Here is a 22,670-nt window from a genome sequence, read left to right on the forward strand (position 1 = left end):
CACATAGTCACATGTGGTATCGGATGTTGGTATAGGAACTTTTTTTTTTCAATACCAGTATCAATATTGATGCATCCTTAGTAATAACTTCTAAATGATGTCCTTGACTACGCTATTGGTTTCTTCTAATCATCCAGTTTAGCACAAAAACAAATTTCCATCATTGAAAGAATCGAAGCAAGAAAAGGGAATGAACCTGTGTGATGGAACTGCTGTTGAAAATCAGCTTTCTACCCTCTTTAGAAAGAATAATTTCCTTTTTGCTGGACTTTGGTTTCTGGGTGTTTTGGAACTAGTTTTCAAATGACTCCATCTTTTCCTCTGTAAGCACCATCCAGACAATCTTCAGTACACAGCATGAGACGTAGAGTCCTCTGTTGATGCAATGCCTCCTAATATTAACTTCATTCAAGAAAGGCACTCAGTTGCTTGGAGGCTAGAAAAATACCTCCAGCTTCCATAATCATATTAATTCGTTCAATGTTATTGAATACGTACTTATTGACTATTGGTGTAAAGCCAATTCACATATATTTCGTAGGTTCCTGGTTTAAAGCTTTGATTTCTGTAACTTTAAATAAGTTGATCTTACTTTCCCTTTCTTGGATACAAATGTTTGTATTTTACACAAAAAGCACAGTGAAAGCTACACAACATTTTAAAGGTAAAGAGACACTCCTTTATTCTAAAATGTCTTCATTGGTCAATGTACAGAAAGTGCTGTAGTGACCACCAGAGAAAAGGCATAACATTTACAAAAACGAAATAGAGCGATTTAAAGATATCTAAAACAATGTAACACATGGGACAGCTGGGTGTGTTTGAGTATCTCACAACAATGGTATTACAAGTACATGGAAACAAGGAAAATGGTAACCACAGCTACAAAAACGTACATGTCACACAGTGCGGAAATAAATGAAGCAAATGACATTTTCCTAGCTTAGATCAAATAGCAGGAACAACAAGCAGTTTCCAGCTACAGAAGAATGACTACATTTAACATCCATCTTGATTTTGATCCTACTATATTGTTAAACAAGCCTCCTCAGCAAATGCATATGTTCTCATCCTCACAAGGATCCCCAGATAAATGATATACAGAACTCATTACTAAACAGGAAGTGGGGTCATTTTTATACAACTTGTTTTTTTAACCAGAGGGTAAAGAGCAAACTTCCTTTTTTTTCTCTATAAATCTGAATTTGGGATAGAAAATGGAACACATTGTGAATTTCCATTCGTACTCTTTTATGTGAAAAAAGACAAAGATGTCAAAGAGACACTAATAATCAGAGAGCCTTTTTTTCCTATGACAAGCAAGTGTGGACACAAAACAAGGTGGCATGGAGGGGATGCATTCTACCCGACAGATTTCTATTTACAGTATACAGGCATATAAAATTGTACTGCCAACCTTTTTATGACATTTCAATAGAAATTCACCAGAAAGGAGAAAAAGAAAAAAAAAGATATATTTTTATGTACTATTGTAAGAATGTGTAAATGAAAATCTATTTAAGGTTCTAAATATTAAATGCAGTAAAAAACATTTGAAAGTATTTTACATTAAAAATAAATTCTTCAGTGTAATTTGTTAGAGGAAAAAAAACAAAAACCTTTATGCCACACAAAATCAAGCGCTCTGTAAGTTAATGTTAAGGAAAATAACCATTAACCACATGTTGAGACATTAAGACGTAATATGTTCAGCAAAAAACATAAAACCTCCCAGCAATGCTGGTTTTCGCGATCACTTTTTGTGTCTGTGCATATATATGTTACCTGGTAATTCCACCAAAAATATTGGACAAGTCTTGTTTTTTCTTGGGTTGATTTATGTTTAAGCTCCTTAAACACAGAGAACAAGGACTCTCTATTTGAGTGAGGGCATGTTGGTGTAGTTCCATTGCTGGCCATTAAAGACAGATTAGAGGATTAGACTACACATCAGGTAAGTGTCAGCAAAATTTTTTTTGCGTGGGTCAGTTAGATAATAATCTAAGATTTTCAGGCAGCAATTTCTGATTTTTTATTATTATTATTATTATTATTTTTTGTGTGTGTCTCCTGAGTGTATGAGTTGAGGACGGGTGTTAATAGGGTAAAGTGGACTCGTCCCACACTAGTTTGCCCTTCATGCTCCCTCTGTCAACTTTTGTGTGCTCTTCTTCTTCACTATCTTCAGACTCTGCACTGGACAGATTCCTAGCCAGTTCATCGGCATCCTCCTCCTCAATGTATTCGTCCTCTTTCTCAGGATACTCCTCCGTGATATCCCCGGCATTCTGATGGCCATCAATGTTCTGTTTCACAGAAAACATGGGAGAGACAGTTATTTTCATAAAGCATTCATCTCTGGATTGAAATTACAAGGTTATGGAACTGTCTGGATGGAAACACATTCTTACACACTAAGCACCCAGTCTCATACAAAAGTACAGACTTACTTTTACAGCTCGAATAGCTATAAAGTTTTGTAAAAACATACAATTTATAAATTGGTATAATTTAATTTCATGAACACAGCAGAAGGTTACATAGCTGCTGTGGTTCTACTTCCTTTCTTTGGAACTAGTGGAGTATTCCTGCTTGCTTCCTTGCTGAGTACCAATATACATTTTTTTTGCCTTCCTGACGATGGCCATATAAGACACTGCATGCTGGGAATTAACTCTTGCAATTTGCAGACTTGTTTGGCCATAGAAATTGCCAGCAATAAAGCTGTCTTATGCTAAAGCTAGGCATCTTCCATTGGTTCATATGGCAAAAATGCTTAGTGCTTAATCCAGGTCCCACTGTGCTCCCATCGGCAAACCATCAATGTCTCAGACACACACTTCTGTGGTAGAGACGCTTTCAGCCAAGTCTGCATAAACTCCAAAACATTGTTCACTGTGCAAGATAAGAGGTTTATGTCCAGTGTTTCACAGCACAGTAAAAAAATTCACTTGCCTGCACACAGCTGGTGCCTAGATGAAGCAAACAGACTCACTAGACTGCGAATGACCCTTTGCAATTATGCCAGTGATGTGCTGGAATTGCTCCCATGGGTCAGACTCATAATTTCAAGGTGTATAGTCTGGCCGGTACAGAGTATGGAGCGCCCATCAGTAATGTAAACAACAGATGGAACCATGTCCTGTTTGGTCAGAATGGGGCCAGCAACAACACTGCTTGCATAGTCTGTTGGATATGCTGCAGTGTAATCCATAACATGGCAGAGGTGGAAAGGCATACAGTAGAAATTTGGTCAATTGCATGCCAGCACGTCCTGGCCAAAAGACTCTGTCTTTGACTTTGCCCTGTCCATGACCCACACTGAACAATGAGTTGGTTCACAAACAGATCGCCTTGCCGTAGACGAACCACCTCTGTGAATTAAAAAATTCCCAGGCAAGGGTTTTCTGTGAAACCGAGAATTCACTGTCTGATTGCATTGGCCTGGTAGTTAGGCTGTTCTTAGATAGAAAGTATACATCTGCCCACTTGCATTTGCCTGCGATTTTGTGCCTTGAAACAGCATAGATATGTTGCTCTACAGTAATGAGGAAATGTGCATTTTCTTGATCTGTGGTCACAAACCAGTCATGCTTATTCATTGCTCACATCATATCTGGTATACCAGAACAACAGTTGTTTTATGAAAACATTCAGGTCATACATATCCAGCCATCTGATCTGGTCCATGTACTATTTCCATTGCTGTTTGCTTAAGTAACAACTGCACTTCCATAGTCAATAGGCCTGGGTGTCGCACCTCTGCTTGGCTGACCCCGATGTTTGGCAGTGGCCGATGGTTGAACTGTAAATGATACCCTGTACAGGCTGTGCTCAGTAGCCAATAATATGATGTTATCAAGCTGCAGAGGGAAAAACCAACACAGCATCAACTGTGTAATTTAAGAAAATGACACTGTGATCCCAAAGCACTTTCAGTGATTCAGTTCCATTTTATTTGTATGGGACTTTCAACAATAGACATAGTCAAAAGCAGAGAATAATAGAAGACTAAAGGCAAGCAGTACTAAGTGTATTGAAAGTATGTTTGGAAATAAGAAGGATAACCAGAAGGTGTGTTCAAATGGCACAGTCGACTGTGGTAAGAATTGTAATAAGTCCCCAAGGTGCATGCCAATGCACTCTTATCTGATGATGCACATTTAACAATAACAAGATTACGCTTATTAGCAAGAAACAAGAATTACAGCACTATACTCCACATCTTTGAATCCACTTCCTTAATTTCTTGTCAAGACCAGAAAGGGAAAGTGAACGAGCGTGACTTATTCATGTCAAGTCATGAGGTGATGGCTTTGCTATTGGTCTTGGCATGGAAACCAAAGGAAACCACCCCGGTAATCTGGAACATACATTGCTCCAATACTGAAATAACAGGAATTCCCCTCTTAAATGGCATGTGTCCTTGATATGTGTAGGGAAAACTACTCATGATTCAAATGGTCTGCTTCTACCCCTGGACAGGGTAATGAAGCAAGTGTGCAAGTCACCTCCATAGGATTGACAGTAATGGTGAAGGTTGTGTCATTCCAGACTATTTCTGGCTCCTTCCATTCATCCTCATTCTCTTTTAGGCCTTCTAGATAGACTGCATGAAAGCGGTAGATGCCCAGCACCATGATGACCACTAGGGCAGTGATACACATTACTATCATTACTGTTGCAGCTGCAGATGTATCTGTGAACACACACACACACACACACACACACACACACACAACGCACACACACCGCACACACACAAGATCAAAGTGACAAATTACATATAAGGTAAACTATGGTAAAATCTCACATCATAAAAGTAAAAATACAAGTTAATCTGCAGCATTACTAGCAAAACCCATGACTCTAATTGGTTAATAAGTTGGTTGCTGCCAAATTTTATTAAACCAAACATGATGTGCATGCTACTCTGCTGGCCAGTGTAACTTTATAAACTAGCTGGAAAGGAGAAACTATCAGTGTAGTGCAAAGAGAGCTTACCTTGCCCCTAGAAATATGTACTAAATACACAGACACAACACACTGAGTCCCCAGTTACGTCAAAACAGAAGCTCCACTCGTCATTCCTACAGTTTTTTTTAGCATTGTATTAAGTGATGTTAGTAAACAGTTCTGTAAGGCAGCGACTAAGGATATAAGGATGGTTAAGTTTGAACATAAGTTTTATATGGATCCAAGTTTTCAACTGTACAATAAGGGTTGCAAGTAATAAATAATTATTAAAAATGCTTGCATTTATGAGACTATTAACAAAGGAGTATATTGTAAATTTTAAACTATTTTTTAACAAGGAGGGGCACAAAGGAAATATATTTTTATAAGGTTATACATAGTTTAATGCTTACTTGGGCATAGTAGTGTATATATATATATAAAAACAGTACAATAATCCATCCATCTTTTACCACTTACTACTTCTTCAGGGTCACAGGAGAACCTGGAGCCAATCCCAGGGACCATCAAGCACAAGGCAAGGTACACCCTGGACAGGGTACCAATCACAGGACACAATCACATTCATACACTACAGACACTTTAGACACACCAATCAGCCATGTCTTTGGACTGGGGAGGAAACCCCCACACAGGGGGGACATGCAAACCCCACACACATGGCCCCAGCGGGAATCAAACCCCAGACCCTAGAGGTGTGAGACAAACGTGCTAACCACTAAGCCACCACAGCACAATAATATTTAATAATGTTTAAGTAACACTTCCCTTTTCTCAAGCGCATTCTCGTTATACTACATTAAAAACTCTTAAGCAGTTATAAAGTGCTCCAGAAAGGTTGTGTCATAAAAACATGACTAAATAAGAAATACAGTGAAACACGATGGGCCGTGTTATCGGAAAAATAATACATGACAGGGTTTTGTGATGTGGCCTGACATGTAGCGGAGTTATAGAAAATGTTAATTTTCCACTATCGGCACACGATTTGCAAACGCTAGCAAACGTTTCACAGTTACACAAACGTAAAACATCTCCTAAAAATAGACAATTATATGTTTTTCATTGTTAAATAACAATCCTTTTAAAAAATCTATTTATTGTTAGCCTTAGATTATGTGGATAGTCCTCCATAGAAGTCCCAGTGTATGAGCTGTTTGTATAGGAGCAGAATAATGCATTACTATAATAACATATTGTAATAAGAGTACCTGTTATTTATGGTGCTAGTGTCAGAGAAAGGTTCTCCACACCTTCTGATTCAAAAGCACAGTGGCATACTAATGGTTGTGTAATGTGTCCATTCATTCATCTTCAGTAAAAGCTTTAAGAGTATTCATTAATGGTTCATCGCGGTAATGTTATATTCAAAATAATAAGTTAGGAATAAAGAAATATGTAAATGTGTACTTCAAGAGAGCAGGGGGAAAAAACAAGAACAACCACGGGGCATGTCCAGATAAATCACCAGAGCAAAGTCTTATGTGGCCGATGGATAAGCAGAAATTATTTACTAATATTAACTAATACATTAATTACTATTAATACATGTCAATAAGTGAAGAGTAAATGGAAAGTTTTTGTGTCTGGTCTCCTTACCTGACATGTATTTTGAGTTGGTCTGGATAACCAGTGGCTGACGGATGGGTCTCATGTACGGGGATTGGACAGCCATTTGATTTACATGTTCCACAGACTCTGCACTGTGAACTATTCGTATCTGAGAGGTGCAAAGAAGAGAAAAAGAATTTTGAAGATTTAATTAAAAAAAAATTAAAACAGCTGAGATTTGCAGAAGGCTGTGTGCTGCGAAATGTTTGCCAATGGCATATTTTTTACAGCTCAAAATACCTTCCTCTGTAAGCTTATGTCTATCATTGTTAGTAGAGAAGGTTTCAATTAAACTGTCAAAATGTATGTAGGAAACGACAAATAGTGCACAGACACACAAATGCCAAGACATGACCTCTGACCTCTAGGTTAAAGTTGTTGCTGATGTAGCGGCCATTGAGCTCGGAGCAGCTGAGCCTGAACCTTCTTTCTGACGGGCTGGCTGGCTGCCAGTTGCGGTACCTCACCTGCCGGATAGCCAGCTCATATTTTGCCATGGAGTCCACACCTGAGACACAAACACACACAGCCATCAGTCAGTGACAAGTCACCTGCTAAATTATCTCCAGCTAGACAGAGCCACAAAAATACACTTGGGCCGCTGAGGTAGTTATGACATGGTGGTTGTTTTTGGCCACAAATTAAAATATTGACACCAAGAGTTAATGCTTTCAGTCCTAAACTACGTATCTTGTGGCTACAAATAATTACTTTATGGTTATGTATTGTGTGAGTCAGCAACTTAACATGTTGTGTGAATGTCATACTTAGTATCCAGCCTCCAGAGAATTGTTTAATAGGAATGGGTGAAAGCCTAAAGTCGAATTCAGACTAATGGCATATCTCTGTCACAATGTCATATATGAATTAACATTATGAATTTACTTCAATCAATTGTAAGCTGGCGTTCCACTGGTGGAATGGAAATCGATGTATCAGACATCAATCAGAATAAATAAAATAATAATTTTATCGCTGTTATAAGATTAGTCAGGACACTTTTGGGTTTCTGTGTGTAGAGTATCGTGTCTCTTGGGCAGGGTGATGATGTCAGTCCCCTACAAAATTTAAAGGGATAAACCGTAGGCATGTTTTCTTCATAGAGGAGCACACTGAATTAACAGGAAAAACTCTGGTATTATTTTATTAAATTTGACAACTCAAAATAGTGACTTATAAGCGTGATAAAATAGCCTATATCACCCTTTGCACAAAAAAACAGACAGTCAAAACAAGGTGTAAAGTGCAATAATGAATGAATCAAGTGAAGGTGCTTCCCCTCACATATATGAGAAGTGCCAAGACTAAGAATAGGCCAAGTTAAATAAATAAGTTTTTGTCTGGATTCAAAAACTCTGAGTGAAGTGCCTGGGGTAGTTTTGCAAGATACGCCAGCGCTAAACCATTCAGAGCAGAGCTTCAAGCAGTGGCTGATCAAAAACATTCACATATGAGGTATTAAAATGATAATACATGTAAAATGATAAATATAGAAAGGGGGGGGGTCCCGTTCATGGACGTAGTAGAATAGCTGGCGTAATGCATACCATAGATGGAGATGCCAGAGGTAGAATTAGTGGCGTCTAGGTGTTTCCCAAGTAGAGAGCTGTGATGGATCTCCAGACTCTCATGCTCTGGATTCAGCTCCTCCCCAATGACCAACACATCACAGTAATCAAGGTTGTGCATTACCTCCAGAATTCCAGGTCTGTGACCTACACACACACACATATATATTAGCTACATCTACCTTAAAACTACACTCTGTGGCCATTTTGTCATATAGATGTACATTGACCATTTTTGACTATAACTCTCACTGCCCCCCCACCCCATATACACAGAATATCACCCACTACTGAGCCTTTGTGTGGTGCATGAAGGCAATTTCTGTGATCTATTGCTCCTACGGAAAGGAGCACAATGCATTCAATAAAACAAGGTGCACAATTTGGTGAGGCTTGGACAGAACATTTCCTAAAGGTACACTTGTCCTAGTATGGTACAATAGGTATCACTTATTTTTGAGAACATTCTATTTCCTAAGTATCATGAAACATCATGTTTCTTCAGATATATTTATATGACATCAGCATGCTCCCCAAGCTAGCTTGGAAGGGGAAATCTCAATTTCCAACTTTCCAAGCACATCAGAGAGGTGTGTGTGTGTGCACGAGGAAAGAAATATGATTTATTCATTCTAATTTATGATTATCCATGATCATGTTATTTATGCAGAAAGCAGAACCCCTCTCTGTATAGTCACATTTTTTATACAGTGCCCTAGACTAATATTGTCACCCTGGGTAATTTTTTTTATATAAATATATAAATTGTCTTTATTGTTTAAACTTTTGATCTTTTGTTAAAAAAAAAAAAATCACAAAAATACTCTGCTCTCATGGATACCAAAAAATTGCAAACACAACACAGGATTAAAAATATCTTTGTTAAATATAGGTGTGCAACAATTATTGACACCCCTATGAATTCATATGAGAAAAATATATTTGAAGTATAATATCCCATCGATATATATATATATATATATATATATATATATATATATATATATATATATATTAGTATATCTGGGTGACAAGGAACAGGAGATTGTTGAACCATGACTTTTTGTTTCACAGGGGTATAAGGGGTATATGAGGTGACACATAGGCCAAATTCCCTTAGTCATTCATAACAATAGGTAAGGCCAAGGAATATAGCTGTGATGTGCGGCAAAAGGTGGTGAGCTTCACAAAATGGGAAGTGGCTATAAGAAAATAGCACAAGCATTGAAAATGCCCATTTTCACCATCAGGGCAATAACTAAGAAATTAAAAAATGTTATGAATCAACCTGGAATTGGACGTGTGTCTATACTGTCTCAACGCACTCTGAAGAGTATGGTTCAAGTGGCCAAAAAATCTCCAAGGATCACAGCTGGAGAATTGCAGAAGTTAGTTGCATCTTGGGGTCAGAAAGTCTCCAAAACTACAAGCCAAAGTCTCCGACATCACCACAAGTTGTTTGGAAGGGTTTCAAGAAAAAAAGCCTCTACTCTCATCCAAAATCAAACTCAAGCATCTTCAGTTTGCCAGACACTACTGGAACTTCAAATGGGATCGGGTTCTATGGTCAGACGAAACCAAAATAAAGCTTTTTGGCAATAAACTACAGGTGCTTTTGGTGCACACAGAGAGGTAGCCATATGGAAAAGTACCTCATGCCCACGGTGTCATGTTGGTTTTTCATGGTGTTTTTCTGCCAGAGGACCTGGACATTTTGTTAGGATACATGGCATCATGGACTCTATAAAATATCAACAGATATTAAATGAAAACCTGACTGCCTCTGCAAGAAAGCTTAAAATGGGCCATGGTTGGATCTTCCAGCAGGACAATGATCCAAAACATACATCAAAATCAACACAAAAATGGTTTACTGACCACAAAATCAAGGTCCTGCCATGGCCACCCCAGTCCCCTGACTTGAAACCCATAGAAAACCTATGGGGTGAACTGAAGAGGAGAGTCCACCAGGATGGACCTTGAAATTTGAAGGATCTGGAGAGATTCTGTATGGAGGAATGGTCTCAGATCCCTTGCCATGTATTCACCAACCTCATCAGGCATTATAGAAGAAGACTCAGAGGTGTTATCTTGGCAAAGAGAGGCAGCACAAAGTATTGACTAAAAGGGTTACAATAATTGTTGCACACCTATATTTAACAAAGACTTTTTTTGAATTGTTTTCTTTGTAATTGTTTACAGATTATTTTTGTGAATTCTTTGAACAAAATATCAAAAGATTAAATGATAAAGACAATTTTGTCACAGACGTCTTTGCATATATTTACCAAGGGTGCCAATATTAGTGGAGGGCACTGTATATATAATTTCAGAAAGCGTGTCTTCTATCCAATACACGTAAAGCCAGCCAACTGCTGCTTGTGCTGAATCTCAGGGTATCCTAACACACTCGGAGGAAAACGCTATCTGCTTTCTTCCTCGTATATGAGCTTACGTCTTCCCACGAATGCCTATTGTTGCTGTGATTGACAGGAGAGAGAAAGAGAGAAAGTATACCATCCCTCCCACCCAGAGGACATGTTGTGCTCCAATTTTGCTCCCTAGGCTCCCACCCACAGATGGATGTGGCATCATTGTGAATTGAACTTGTGATCTCCAGACAATAGGGCGAATGCGTTTCACAGGAGAGGGCTTAAATTATTCGAGGCTCTAATTTAGTGGCTTTGTTAATAAAGTCTTTTTAGTAACCACATCCTCATAAAACACACAGTAGAAAACATGCATACTGCAGCGTTTTGGGTGTAACAAAATATATTGAACTGTGTGTGTACGTGTGTGTTACCCAAGCTGAATGTCCCATTGCTCCTGGTAACCGTGCTGATGATGTGAATCTCTTTGAACAGTGCCACCCCAAGAGGGGCTCGGAGCTCAGCAGCGGGTATTGTTACATGCTCTGTTCCTGTGATGCTGATCTGTGGCTCGCTGGGCACCAGCACCATCACCAATGCCTTTATGTCTACGATGGAGATACACTTGTCCTCACCGAAACATCTGCACCACACAGACACAAAAAGAAACCCTCGTTGAAGACTTGCATTTGAGAGCAATGGTAAAATGGTCAGTTACAATGCTCCATGCTCATTGGTGAGAAGGTGTTGATTCTTTTTCTATAACGAAGCACTTACTGAATGGCAGTGGATACATGCAGTGTGCGCAGGCCTGGAGTAGGGAACTGCCTCGAGTTAATGTAGGAGACCTTTGCCATGGCTGTATTAATGTTCTCCAGATCATCAGTTTCCATCACTAGCACTGACTGGGCTGGGTTAAAGTGGAACTGAATTAGAGAGAAACAACGAAAGAGGGAGAATGTGTTCAAAGATTTATGCTTGTGTGAATGAGCTGATTTGTTTATGGTTATGTGTGCACCTTGATGCCTTTCCCCAGGCTCTCCAGCGAGTTGATGTCCAGACCCTCCTTGCAGGCCTGTAAACAGGAGATGACCTTCTGAGTCTCGATCTTCCCAGGACGGATAGTGAGTCCCGAGAGACTTCCGCGGAAGTACTGTGTGAAGCGCGGAGTCATCACCTCTCCTCCTGCCAGGTAGTCACAACATGGTCAACAAAAACCAAGCGTATCGAACAAGTGCAATAGCCGTCTCGTGGGGGAAAAGCCTGTCTCTTTCTTCAATCTGCTGACACTAGCATTCGGAGACTCTCCTAATCTGTCCTCTCCTGGCCCACTGACCATTTTTCTGACAGATATTACTATTTGATTGTTATCTGAGCCCAGGAAAACTGTAAGGGAACACTTGAGTTCTCATTTGTGACAGAAAATTACAGTCTACTATATCGGTTATGAAATAGTAGCATTTTTTTTCTAGATGAGAATAAAAATTAATACCCAGCTCCTAACACACTATTTGAGTAATTGGATTAAAAATAACTAAATTTCCCAGCCATGTCTGTTTGACTGCAGCACATTAGCAGTAGCATGATGAAATGCTTACGGAATCGGCGAGTCTTAGCAGTAGTAAACTTAAAGGACTGTTTGTATTAATCTTATTTATAGCTATTTATACCACAGCATCACTGAATTCTCAAATCTGGTTGGTCAGAAGGTGTTTATTTTTTTCCTAACACCATCTCTGACTGTAGTACCGTCTATAATTACAATCACAGTTTTATATTAAGGTGCTCGTTCTAGTAAGTTACTGTTTCTAGAAAAACTAATTACGCAAGACTTGAACTATCGACACTCCACATAAACAAATGGAAATGGAACTGATTATTTCATTGATAATTTTCCTGTAATAGCACATTCCCATGTGTTTTATTCCTTGTGCTTTCTTTCAGACCGTATAGAGTAGAACGCATGACTTTTTTGAACAATGATAAGGATCTCAATTGGCTCAACCTTGAAAATTCAGTTAACAGCTTATGTTGTACAGGAAGTTGTTGACTGCTAAAGCAATCTCATATGCTAACAGTCTGAAAGGTTCTATATTGTGGCTTAGTGGAGCTCAGGCAAAATCTGCTGAGGTGCACTAGTGAGTGAACCGTTCGATTCCTTTGTATCCTGTCTTGGAGGTCCCAATAATCACCACCAGAGGGAAAATAGAAAGAAAAACAGATGAGTGCTGAGAGCCTCATTTCAGAATACTGAAACTAATTGGGCAAATTAATTTTTTGTGCTTTTGATGGTTTGTAGCCGCTGGCTCTTAAACAAAAAAAGAGAAGAAAAAATGAAAAAGAAAAAAGTACCATGTTTCCAGTAGCCAAAATGGTGTCTCTATTGGTATTTCAGCCAGGACTACTAATACATTTCATGCCTCTAACAAAAATGTCTATAATTCTACATTCTACTCTTAAATTCACTCTTAAATGGTTACAGAAGTTATACTTTTTGCTGATCTGAGCAAAAAAAAACAAAAAAAAAACCTGTCTGTCCTCATTTCCCTCACCTTGCCAACAGGCACCAACTGTCAGCTGCATGTCAATCTGCGAGGGGTGAATGGGCCAATCGTCTGTTACTAGGTAGGGATCATAGGTCACTCCATCAACAAAAAGGGTAACAGCAGGAAACTCCACGTTGATCACGTAGTAGTGCCACTCTTTATCACAGATCTGTGTGGAGAAAAGAGAAAAGATTTTTTTTATATGAGTAAGCTCTTAACATTTGCCTAAAAGAAGTGGCCTTATATTAATATTATGCAATGACAGATAAGGCTTTCATTGCATGACAATGTACAGCTAATCATGCATCATGTTACTCCCACAAAAGAAAATCCTCCCTAACTAGTTCAGATTGGCATTTAATTAAAATGGCTACTGTATTTAGTAATGAGACATTCTGGGAAAATGAAACTCTACTATTTTGTCAAATGCTCTTAAGTTCCTAGAAGGAAAGAAGTCAGAAAGCTCAGCTTGATTTTTTATTTTGCATTCTGTTTGCCTGGTAAAGATAGCTATATTTTGTAATCAGAAAAGCTGGCAATTGTTCAAGATGTAGAAAAACAATCCTATGTTCACTTCTCCTTCCCGTTTACTGGATTACATCTGTGCCGCAGAAACTCAAAAACATTTGGAAAAAATATTGTCTGCTCACGCTCCGAACTCAGATGATTTATCTGTACACGGCCAAAAGCTGCACTGTAAGATAAAATGACAGTTTAGTTTGCTACTTCCAGTTAGTGGCTTTACTCTAGGGATGCAACCGATGACATAATTTGGAGCAGATAACATGTTATAAACATATACAAATACAAATAGTAGGTAAAATATTGTTAAAAAAAAAATGATCCATAAACATTATCCACAAACATTCATAGGCCATTTGTAGGCATGAGAAAACTTGAGCTTGTCAATTATGACAGAATTTAGGAACATAGTGTGAGCCATGACAAATTAATTTACCTTCTGATAAACTAAATTTAATATTTTCAGTTCATTTTACAGACTGTATGCAAAAAAAAAAAAAAAAACCACTGTTAACCAGTTCCACCTTGTAAACAAATACAATAAACCTCAATGTTCGGCCTTTGAAGTCTGCTCCTCTTAAATATATTTAAAGCTACACTATTAGACATTTTCCACTGTCATATTTCTGGGCTGGAGCCAGTTCTCGAACTGCTCGGTGTATATTGTGTATATATCTGAATAATCTCATATAGGATGTGATTGGGTGAGTTCATTTACCCGTCAGATGCAAAGTGCTTTAGTTTAATGGTGTTCATTACTGATGCTCCGATCAGGATTTTTACAGCCGATACCGATCCAGATACCAATCTTTTTTTGTTTAAGCTTTAATCAGGAGGTCTATAATAAACAGTTAAATGTAAGCTCTCTGCTCATGGTCACTGTTAATTGAATTAAAATAATAGCAATCAGAAATACTGTTGGTTAATTGATAAATAAAGAAGCATAAAATATTTATTTTTAAATATCTTAAACAATAGTCCTAATTAAAAGTAGACTAACACAAGCATGATCCATATTAGGAAAAAGGCTAATAGCCTTCTAAGGAAATAAAGAACTAAGCTTAATGTCAAATTGATATTAAATGCAACCCATAGTAATTAAACATTATTTCATTTCTCATTTTATTTATATTTTATGAAGTTATTATAATATCTATTTTTTATATTAAATGATTTATTTATAACTAAGCACATTTTCTGTCTTTACATTTTATTAGTTTCTGTTTGTTTGTTTATCAGTTGTTCCTTTTAGATCGGTTCCCCAGTACAGTGTTGCCATGTCTGCTGATAATAATTTTTTTTGGGGATTAAATCAAAACATGGAAACTGGAGTTGACTTCTGGTGATATCTGGTAACCTTAAGTTTAAATGAAGTGAATACGCTATGTTACTGAAGAGCGTGAAGGAGAGCAGCAGCGTACTCCTTCTGAATAGTTGCTAATCTTGATTATTCAATAATTCCTCACCAATCATAAAAAAGATTGAATTAAACCACCTTGTAGCGTTAGCATTATTATTAATTTACTCAGCCCGACGTATGTCTCTACACAAGCAGGTGAAAGTTCAGGTCATTTTGCGGGATCAATAAAAGATGGCGGTTTGTGAGATTGGGAAGTTGAGAGAAGCAGATGATGTTCAGTGTTACTCTTGTCATCATAATGGCTTCTTTGCAGTATTTACACACTTGTTCGGTTGACTGAGATGATGAAAAGCAGTGTGAAAGTAACTGTTGCGCGGTGTAGATGCATTTTGGACTTCCTGTAGTTTTTATTCCGATTGTATTATACAACTCCGAACAGGTTACTCACACCGGTGCAAATAAATATTTATTCACAGTCGCACAAAGAACTTTTCAGTTGCAAACGCGAGTGAAATGGTCGCACTGTAGAGCCCTGAGATTATCTGCAATGCTTTTTCCTGTATGGCGTGATGAGTTTTAACGTCCGACAAGCTCTGTAGTGCCATTTAGCATCATGTTAATGTCATGATTTCCCCTCGCGCGAGCGCTGGAGCTCGAAGCGAAGCTAGCAGCTCGAGCGCTAAAATGTATAATATATATATAATATTAAGAACATAGACTATATGCCAAATGTTTGTGGACAGGTGACCATCACACCCCCTCCGTTTCCGGGTTTTGGCACTACAAAATGACATCATCCCCGCGCCACTCTATGGTGATTGGCTGCAAATTTAAGAAGCACTTGATTTGATCTGCAGCGGAGTTTTCTATGAGCAGAGGACGAACTTTAAACGGCAATATTGCAGTCGATCATGTTCATTTAATCATGGGCAGGCAAAATCGTAATCGCGATCGATATTCGATTAATTGTGCAGTCCTAATTTGCAGCATCCTTAGTATTTGCCTGCTCAAGGTTGCACTGGTTTAAATCAGGCTACTAGTTTGGTTATATTTTGGGAATTACTTATATGGTTAGAAAATATTGCAGACAGGTACGAACAAAAAATAATAACTGCCCCAACAGGATTTAAAAAATCCCTCTCTGCACATTTCTAGTGCAATTATGAACTTGAGTGATGTATCTGAGGTTGAGGAAGTGTTAGAGCCAGAATTCAACAACATGCTGGCAGAGAGGACAGTGCTGAGAATTTTTTTCTGGTGATTTCCAGTTTTTTTTCCCCTTGCTATAAGTAGTGGTAAGGTTCATATTTAATTCAAACAAACAAAACTATTATTGTTTAGACCACACCCACTTCAGTTTTAAATCCAGATGCAGATAGGTCATTGCATTACACACATATTGTACTCATATTTTGTCATTCTTTTAATACATTTATTATGGTAAACCACTCCTTCCCACCTCAGCATTCAACTAAACGCCACCAACCAGGAATTAGACATACAACAGATAAACCTGGTCAACATTCACCAATTGAATTCAGTGGACTTGAGGGGATTTACTGAGGGGGTAAAATGTCCATGAGAAAAACAAAGGGTATGAAATAATCATCCTCATTTTCACTCTGAAAGGGAGAGTTGTTGATTGCTTTCAAAGCTCAGACTAGGCTGATCATTGGAGCATGAGATTGGCTGAGTGTTTCTAAGTGCCTGGAGATTTACGAACCTGTAATAGGCCAGGCTTGAGCTTCTTGGGGTAAACAATCATTTGAGGCTATCCCCACAGTGAACCCCCTGCCACCCCTTCCCTCTTATTTCCTGACTCATCAACCTATCATGTTGAGCTACATAATGTACACAGTTTGTAGTCAAAAAGTGTTCCTTTTGAAAGGATGATTGCTCAGCATATGATGGGACTTTGGAAACTATTCAACAGCTGCTCAATTAAGAACTAACTTCAGCAAGAGTTTAGAATTTGCTTTTTTGATAAAATGCTTAGCAGGACTAGAACAGGTTTTCACATTGCTAAATCCTGCACAAGAATGAACAGAGGAAAGGAGAAACAAACAACTAAAGCCAAGAATTTTCTCTCAGTATGAATAGGCTTTCCAGCCATGCACATTACACAAAAAAGATAAAACAAAGACTAAATCTCTAAACACAAAAGACAACGCTCCAATACTAGGATCCAGGTGCACCCATTATCTGTTTGCACTATCCTCTGTTGGAATTTATCTGTCCATTCACAAATGAGATGCTTGTACAGAGCAAGAATCACCTAGTTGATGGAACTCCTACCAAATGGTATGCATGGCACACTTTCACACAAAAACAGCTTTCATCCCAGTAGACTTGAAGTTCATCCAGTTCTAGAGTGCTAAATACAAGACATATCACCATTCATCTCCCCCACAACAGCACTGACAGTGAGTGGAGCAAAATCATAGCGACATCCCTCTCTACACTGAGCAGTGGCAGATAAATGATTCAGGAATTCCTGATACATTACTGGCATTGACGTCCATGCCACAAGCTGGTTCAGTATGTGACCTGATCCCAAGAATACCAAATCAGTGCTCTAGGGAGTTGGGCTTATTTATTCCCATGCTTTCAAAACACATCTATGTGCTGGTCTATCTGATACAAACATGTTCTAGTAAGAGATCACTGAAAATCAGGCCTTAATTTATTCGAGACATTGCACCTTTTTTTATTAACTCTCCACTCACCCAGATGTAGATTTGAAACACTTTCATATTCAAAGCAGTTCCTGATTTAATTAAATTTGCAGTTAGCATAGTTACCATTATTTACACTTGTTTTTTAGTTACTGAACTGTAGATGAACCACTTTCCATTTAAGGGGGTACTCACACTTTGTTGCCTTTGTACCGTGCCCAAGCACAATTGTCCCCATTTCCCCACTCCCTCGCTGGCATACACATTGCACTTAACGTTCTGGGCCTGAACACACTTACATCATTACGATGCTGCTTTTTGTTTTGAAGAAAACAGGAAGAAAGATGCTCTCGCACAGCACAATGGAGTCCATCATTTGTAACTTTACTTACTTTGTGGCTTATTTAGAGTCACTTGGGGTGCAGTGACACGTGGCCCTCTCACATGCCTAATGGATTTATCACTTTTGCATTGCAGCGATTTTCACTTAATCATGCTGCATGTATCAAAGTTTTTTATGGAGGCAGCTGACACTGAGGGATGAATTTGCAGCTTTACTCGCCGACTACAATTCCCATTCATCAATAAGGTGAGAACCAGACCTGCTATAAACCCAAATATTCTGTTAAATGGAACAGTTACACCACTGCTGTCATGTTTTGAGTTCCATGCTCGGCCACGGTTAGCGATCACCCTATATGCATACCATGCCAGAGTCCAACTGAACTATGCCCAAGCCCACCTCTTCAAGCGGGCCTGGGCACGGTATGGAGCGATCACACTAGTCAAACGACTGGACTTTGGGGTTCGAACGTGCTCGAGCACGGTACAGAACGCCTAGTGTGAGTACACCCTAAGTGACCAGCCACTTAGGTTGTCTACAGCATGATAACTTATGAAAACCACCCTGATACTAGAATTCTGCGCTGCATTGATTCATTCTTCAGTAACCACTTAATCTGGTGAATCCAGAGCATATCCTACTGTGCTGGGTGCAAGGCAGTCGAATTCAACCAAAATGGGATGCAGGGCAACTTTCACACACACAATTACACCCTCCTTTGTACTAACCTAAAATAAAATCCAAACAACTGTTTTAATTGTTTACTCTGACAAATCCAATAGCATGTATGGTCTGATTTTTCATCGCTTGCCCACTCACAACTTTTACTTTACACCCAATTAGGAATTAGTTCCCATTTACACTGTAACTTGCAAAATGGAAGAAACATGTAGAAGCATGGTTTCATCTTATCCTGTCACATATGATCTTTTATTAAAAGTGTACAGAGACATTACAAAGATATGCCTTATATTTAAGGCATATTTTAAATTATATAAAAATATATCATTTTTGTGCAGGAATGAACATGATTGGATAGTATGTTTGATGTTTAAATGTAACTGGCCTATTATTATATCAGTAATATTAAGAATATAGACTATATGGCCAAATGTTTGTGGACAGGTGACCATCACACCCATCATCCATTATACCCATGTTGCCACAATGGAAGGACACAGTGGTATAGAATGTCTTTGCATGCTGTACAATTACTATTTCCTTTCACTGGAACTAAGAGGCCCAAACCTGTTCCAGCATGATGATGCCCCTGTGCACAAAGCGAGCTCCATGAAGTCATGGTTTACCAAGGTTGATGAAGGTGGAAGAACTCGAGTGACCTACACAAAGCCCTAACCTCAACCCTACTGAACACCTTTGGGATGAACTGTTACTCTGACTGAACCCCAGACCTCCTCACCCAACATCAGTGCCTGACCTCACTAATGCTCTTGTGGCTGAAGGAACACAAAAGTCTAGTGGAAAGCCTTCCCAGAAGGGTGTACATATGGGTATGATGGGTGAGGTGTCCACAAAGGTTTGGCCATACAGTGTAATCAAAATGACATTTAAAGCAAAGCAAAGGTTTATTAAAATAATAGAATACATTTTTAACTTTGCAACAGAACTAATAAAAATGCCTAAACTCCCACGCAAGACAAATTACAAGCGAGACGAATGACTTGTCACTTGCTAGTGTGAACATAGGGTGAGAACACTCCTACCACTCATGCAGGAAGTAGATGGAATGATGGGAGATGGAATGTTTTTGTGATTACTTCCCCCATGACATTCTCGTCAGGTACCCACATCACTCTCACCCAACTCCAGGCATGAAACAGTGAGAGATATGGCAGTGATTAAATTTGCAAAAGCATGGGAAGGTGAAGGTGGAACAATATTTCATGTGAGGTCATCAGTGTATGAGAGGAAACCATCTTTCCAACACTTCACATCCACATTAAAGGGACCACAGTGCAAAGGCAGTTCATAACATCCACTTTACTGGAAAAGGCCATTAATGCACATGAAAGCACCAACACACACTTGTGTACTTGCACACAAACACTTGGCTTAGCTTCCTCTCAGCGTGGCTCTGCCAAGCACTTCGGCCAGCCATGACAAAGCCATCATTTCAGACTCCCTCCTCCAGGAAATGCATTGTATGATCAGAAAGAGCTGTTCTGATTCAGCACACAATATATTGGCTGGGTTCTCAAATAATCCCTACACTAGGCTTCTAGTGAAGAACTACAGAAAACTGAGTTTCTCTTTTTTTGTCAGAAAAGCTGTAGGCAAAGCGAAGCTCCTGTGGTACAACAGAGGACGGGAATGGTACATCGTGGATGGATATTTAATATTGTTGCAGGTGTTAGTAGCTCTCTGCATTGCTGGAAAGGGGGTAGAAGAATTAAGGTTATCCTTTTTCATGCTTTGCTTTTTCCACTTGTTTTTCTCTTACCCTGTTTCTAGCAGCCTCTTTATAATTTTGTATTGTGATTATGATTTAGACTCTTTTTGAGAATTTTTGTTGACACTATTATTTTAGTGAAAATTATGAATTTTAACTGCTGCTGCTCTAATGCAGCGTCGCCTTGGCTGTGCTATTCACTCTGCAAGGGAAGAGTCGAAATTGTAATAGCAGTTTACAACCGGTGAAGTTGTGTAAAACCTTACTGGAGCACTAATTAGCTCACCTTTTTAGAGCAAGTGTTTGCGCTGAGAGCATTGTGAAAAACACACGTCTCATGTCTTCTGGTTTGCAGTATTCCTACACATGACATGCCATGTCATTTTCCCCTTTCAGTCTTCACTCTTAATATTAGTGGAGTTTCTTTAAATTCCCAGTTAGTCTAAAATATTTTGTTGATTGGCTAGCTTAATGTTACTGGTAAATAGCCTTTTCTTTACCTCACATAAACAAAGTTAGCTAACTAAGAAGCAGGTATAAACTTGACAGTTAGCGATATTGAAAGTAATTTACCACAAAGTCATATCGTAGCTATGTAACTCAAAGTTTCTGATGTACTTTGAATAATGTCTAGTATTTATCTTAGTCTAATAAAAGTCTAGTTTTATATATGAATAAGGTCTCCTCCACTGACCATAACAATGCTTGCGAGAGGCCCAGGGATTGGTTCTCTGGAGCTCTCCTGGGCTTGAAAACAGATTTCATACTTTGCCAGAAGTACAGAATGGAGTCCATTTATATATATAAAAAAATAATATATTTTTTTAAAAAGGCAGGCTAAAAATGATAATAATGTCATTTAAAAAAGGTCACAGTGTTGATTATAACAGTTTTACAGTATATACCCCTCAATTCAATCTGTAAAGGGATATACAAAATTTCCTTAAACGAAACAACATCTTGGGTGAGAAGATTTTGCTAGTGCAAATAAAACATTTTAACTAATTTGCTTTTCCACATAAGTTCTCATCTATATTAGCTGCTCATAGCAGTTTCAGCAACTTCACTGTGCAGTTGTACCCAATGATGTATAATACTCACCCTGAATGAATTAATTTGACATTCAGCATTAAAACATTATAGCAAACGCATCTTTGGCAAAACAAACAAACTATAATAACAACACTTCAGTAGAGGTCTAATCATTACCTGCCCATTACTGGGCAGGCTCAACCCTACTTAGCTTCAGTGGGAAACCAGGTGAGAGCTGCACGGAGATATGGCTGTGGTTTTCAGCCAGACTTAGAGCTTATTTCTGTGATAACTTTGCATACACTGACTTGTATGTTTCAAAATCAAACATAAGTGGGTCAAGAGCTTCAATTAATGTTCACAACAAACAAAAATCAGAAGTGGGGAAAGTGATCTCAGTGACTTTACTGTGGAATGGTTGTTGGTGTCAGATGGGCTGGTTTGAATATTACAGAAATTGCTGATCTCCTGGGATTTTCATGCTCAACAGTCTATAGAGCTTACACAGAATGATGAGGTAAAATAAACAAAAAAAACATCTAGTGGGCAGAAATTCCTTGTTTATGAGAGAGGACAGAAGAGAATGGCTAGGCTGATTCAAGTTGACAGGAAGGCTGTGGTAACTCAATCACTCTCTTCAACCGTGGTGAGCAGAAAAGCATCTCAGAACATACAACATGTCAAACCTTGAAGCAGATGGACTACAACAGCAGAAAACTACTACCATCGAGTTCTATTCCTGTCAGCCATAAACAAGAATTTGAGGCCACAGTGGGCACAGGCTCACCCAAACTGGACAGTTGAGGAAGCTCTGACTGTCTGACTTTCCATTAGTCAAGTCCATGCATAGACCTCTGAAGGTGTGCTGTGGTATCTGGCACCAAAACGTTAGCAGTGGATCCTTCAAGTCCTGTAAGTTGCGAGGTGGGGCCTCCATGGATCGGACTTGTTTGTCCAGAACATCCCACCCATGCTCAATCTGATTGATATCTGGGGAATTTGGAGGCCAAGTCAACACCTTGAACTTTTTGTCATGTTCCTCAAACCATTCCTGAACATCTTGTGTGGCTAACAGTGTGGCAGGGCACATTATCCTGCTGAAAGATGCCACTGCCATTAGGGAATACTGTTGCCATGAAGGAATGTATTTAGTCTGCAACAATGTTTAAGTAGGTGGTACGTGTTAAAGTAATATCCACATGAATGCCAGGACCCAAGGTTTCCCAGCAGAAGATTGCCCAGAGCATCACACTTCCT

The 22,670-nt window shown here is 38.8% G+C and overlaps 1 protein-coding gene across 2 annotated transcripts in view; it reads right to left on the reverse strand.

Moving 5' to 3' along the window:
• Positions 1-210: 210 nt before the first annotated feature.
• The window catches only part of clstn2a (calsyntenin 2a), a 101,558-nt gene continuing 79,098 nt past the window's right edge, over positions 211-22,670 (reverse strand). Inside the window, exons 9-17 of one of the 2 annotated variants that reach the window (XM_053628297.1) lie at positions 13,078-13,240; positions 11,544-11,710; positions 11,303-11,451; positions 10,960-11,168; positions 8,136-8,303; positions 6,951-7,096; positions 6,577-6,697; positions 4,512-4,648; positions 211-2,306 (exon numbers count right to left, since the gene is read on the reverse strand). In XM_053628297.1, the coding sequence (XP_053484272.1) occupies positions 2,097-2,306; positions 4,512-4,648; positions 6,577-6,697; positions 6,951-7,096; positions 8,136-8,303; positions 10,960-11,168; positions 11,303-11,451; positions 11,544-11,710; positions 13,078-13,240 (1,470 nt within the window). In that variant the 3' untranslated portion in view covers positions 211-2,096. Of the gene's footprint in view, positions 2,307-4,511; positions 4,700-6,576; positions 6,698-6,950; positions 7,097-8,135; positions 8,304-10,959; positions 11,169-11,302; positions 11,452-11,543; positions 11,711-13,077; positions 13,241-22,670 lie in introns of both variants that reach the window. The other variant, XM_053628296.1, reaches the window with a different exon arrangement.

The sequence above is a fragment of the Ictalurus furcatus genome, chromosome 7, assembly GCF_023375685.1.
Source record: "Ictalurus furcatus strain D&B chromosome 7, Billie_1.0, whole genome shotgun sequence".
Taxonomy (NCBI): domain Eukaryota; kingdom Metazoa; phylum Chordata; class Actinopteri; order Siluriformes; family Ictaluridae; genus Ictalurus; species Ictalurus furcatus.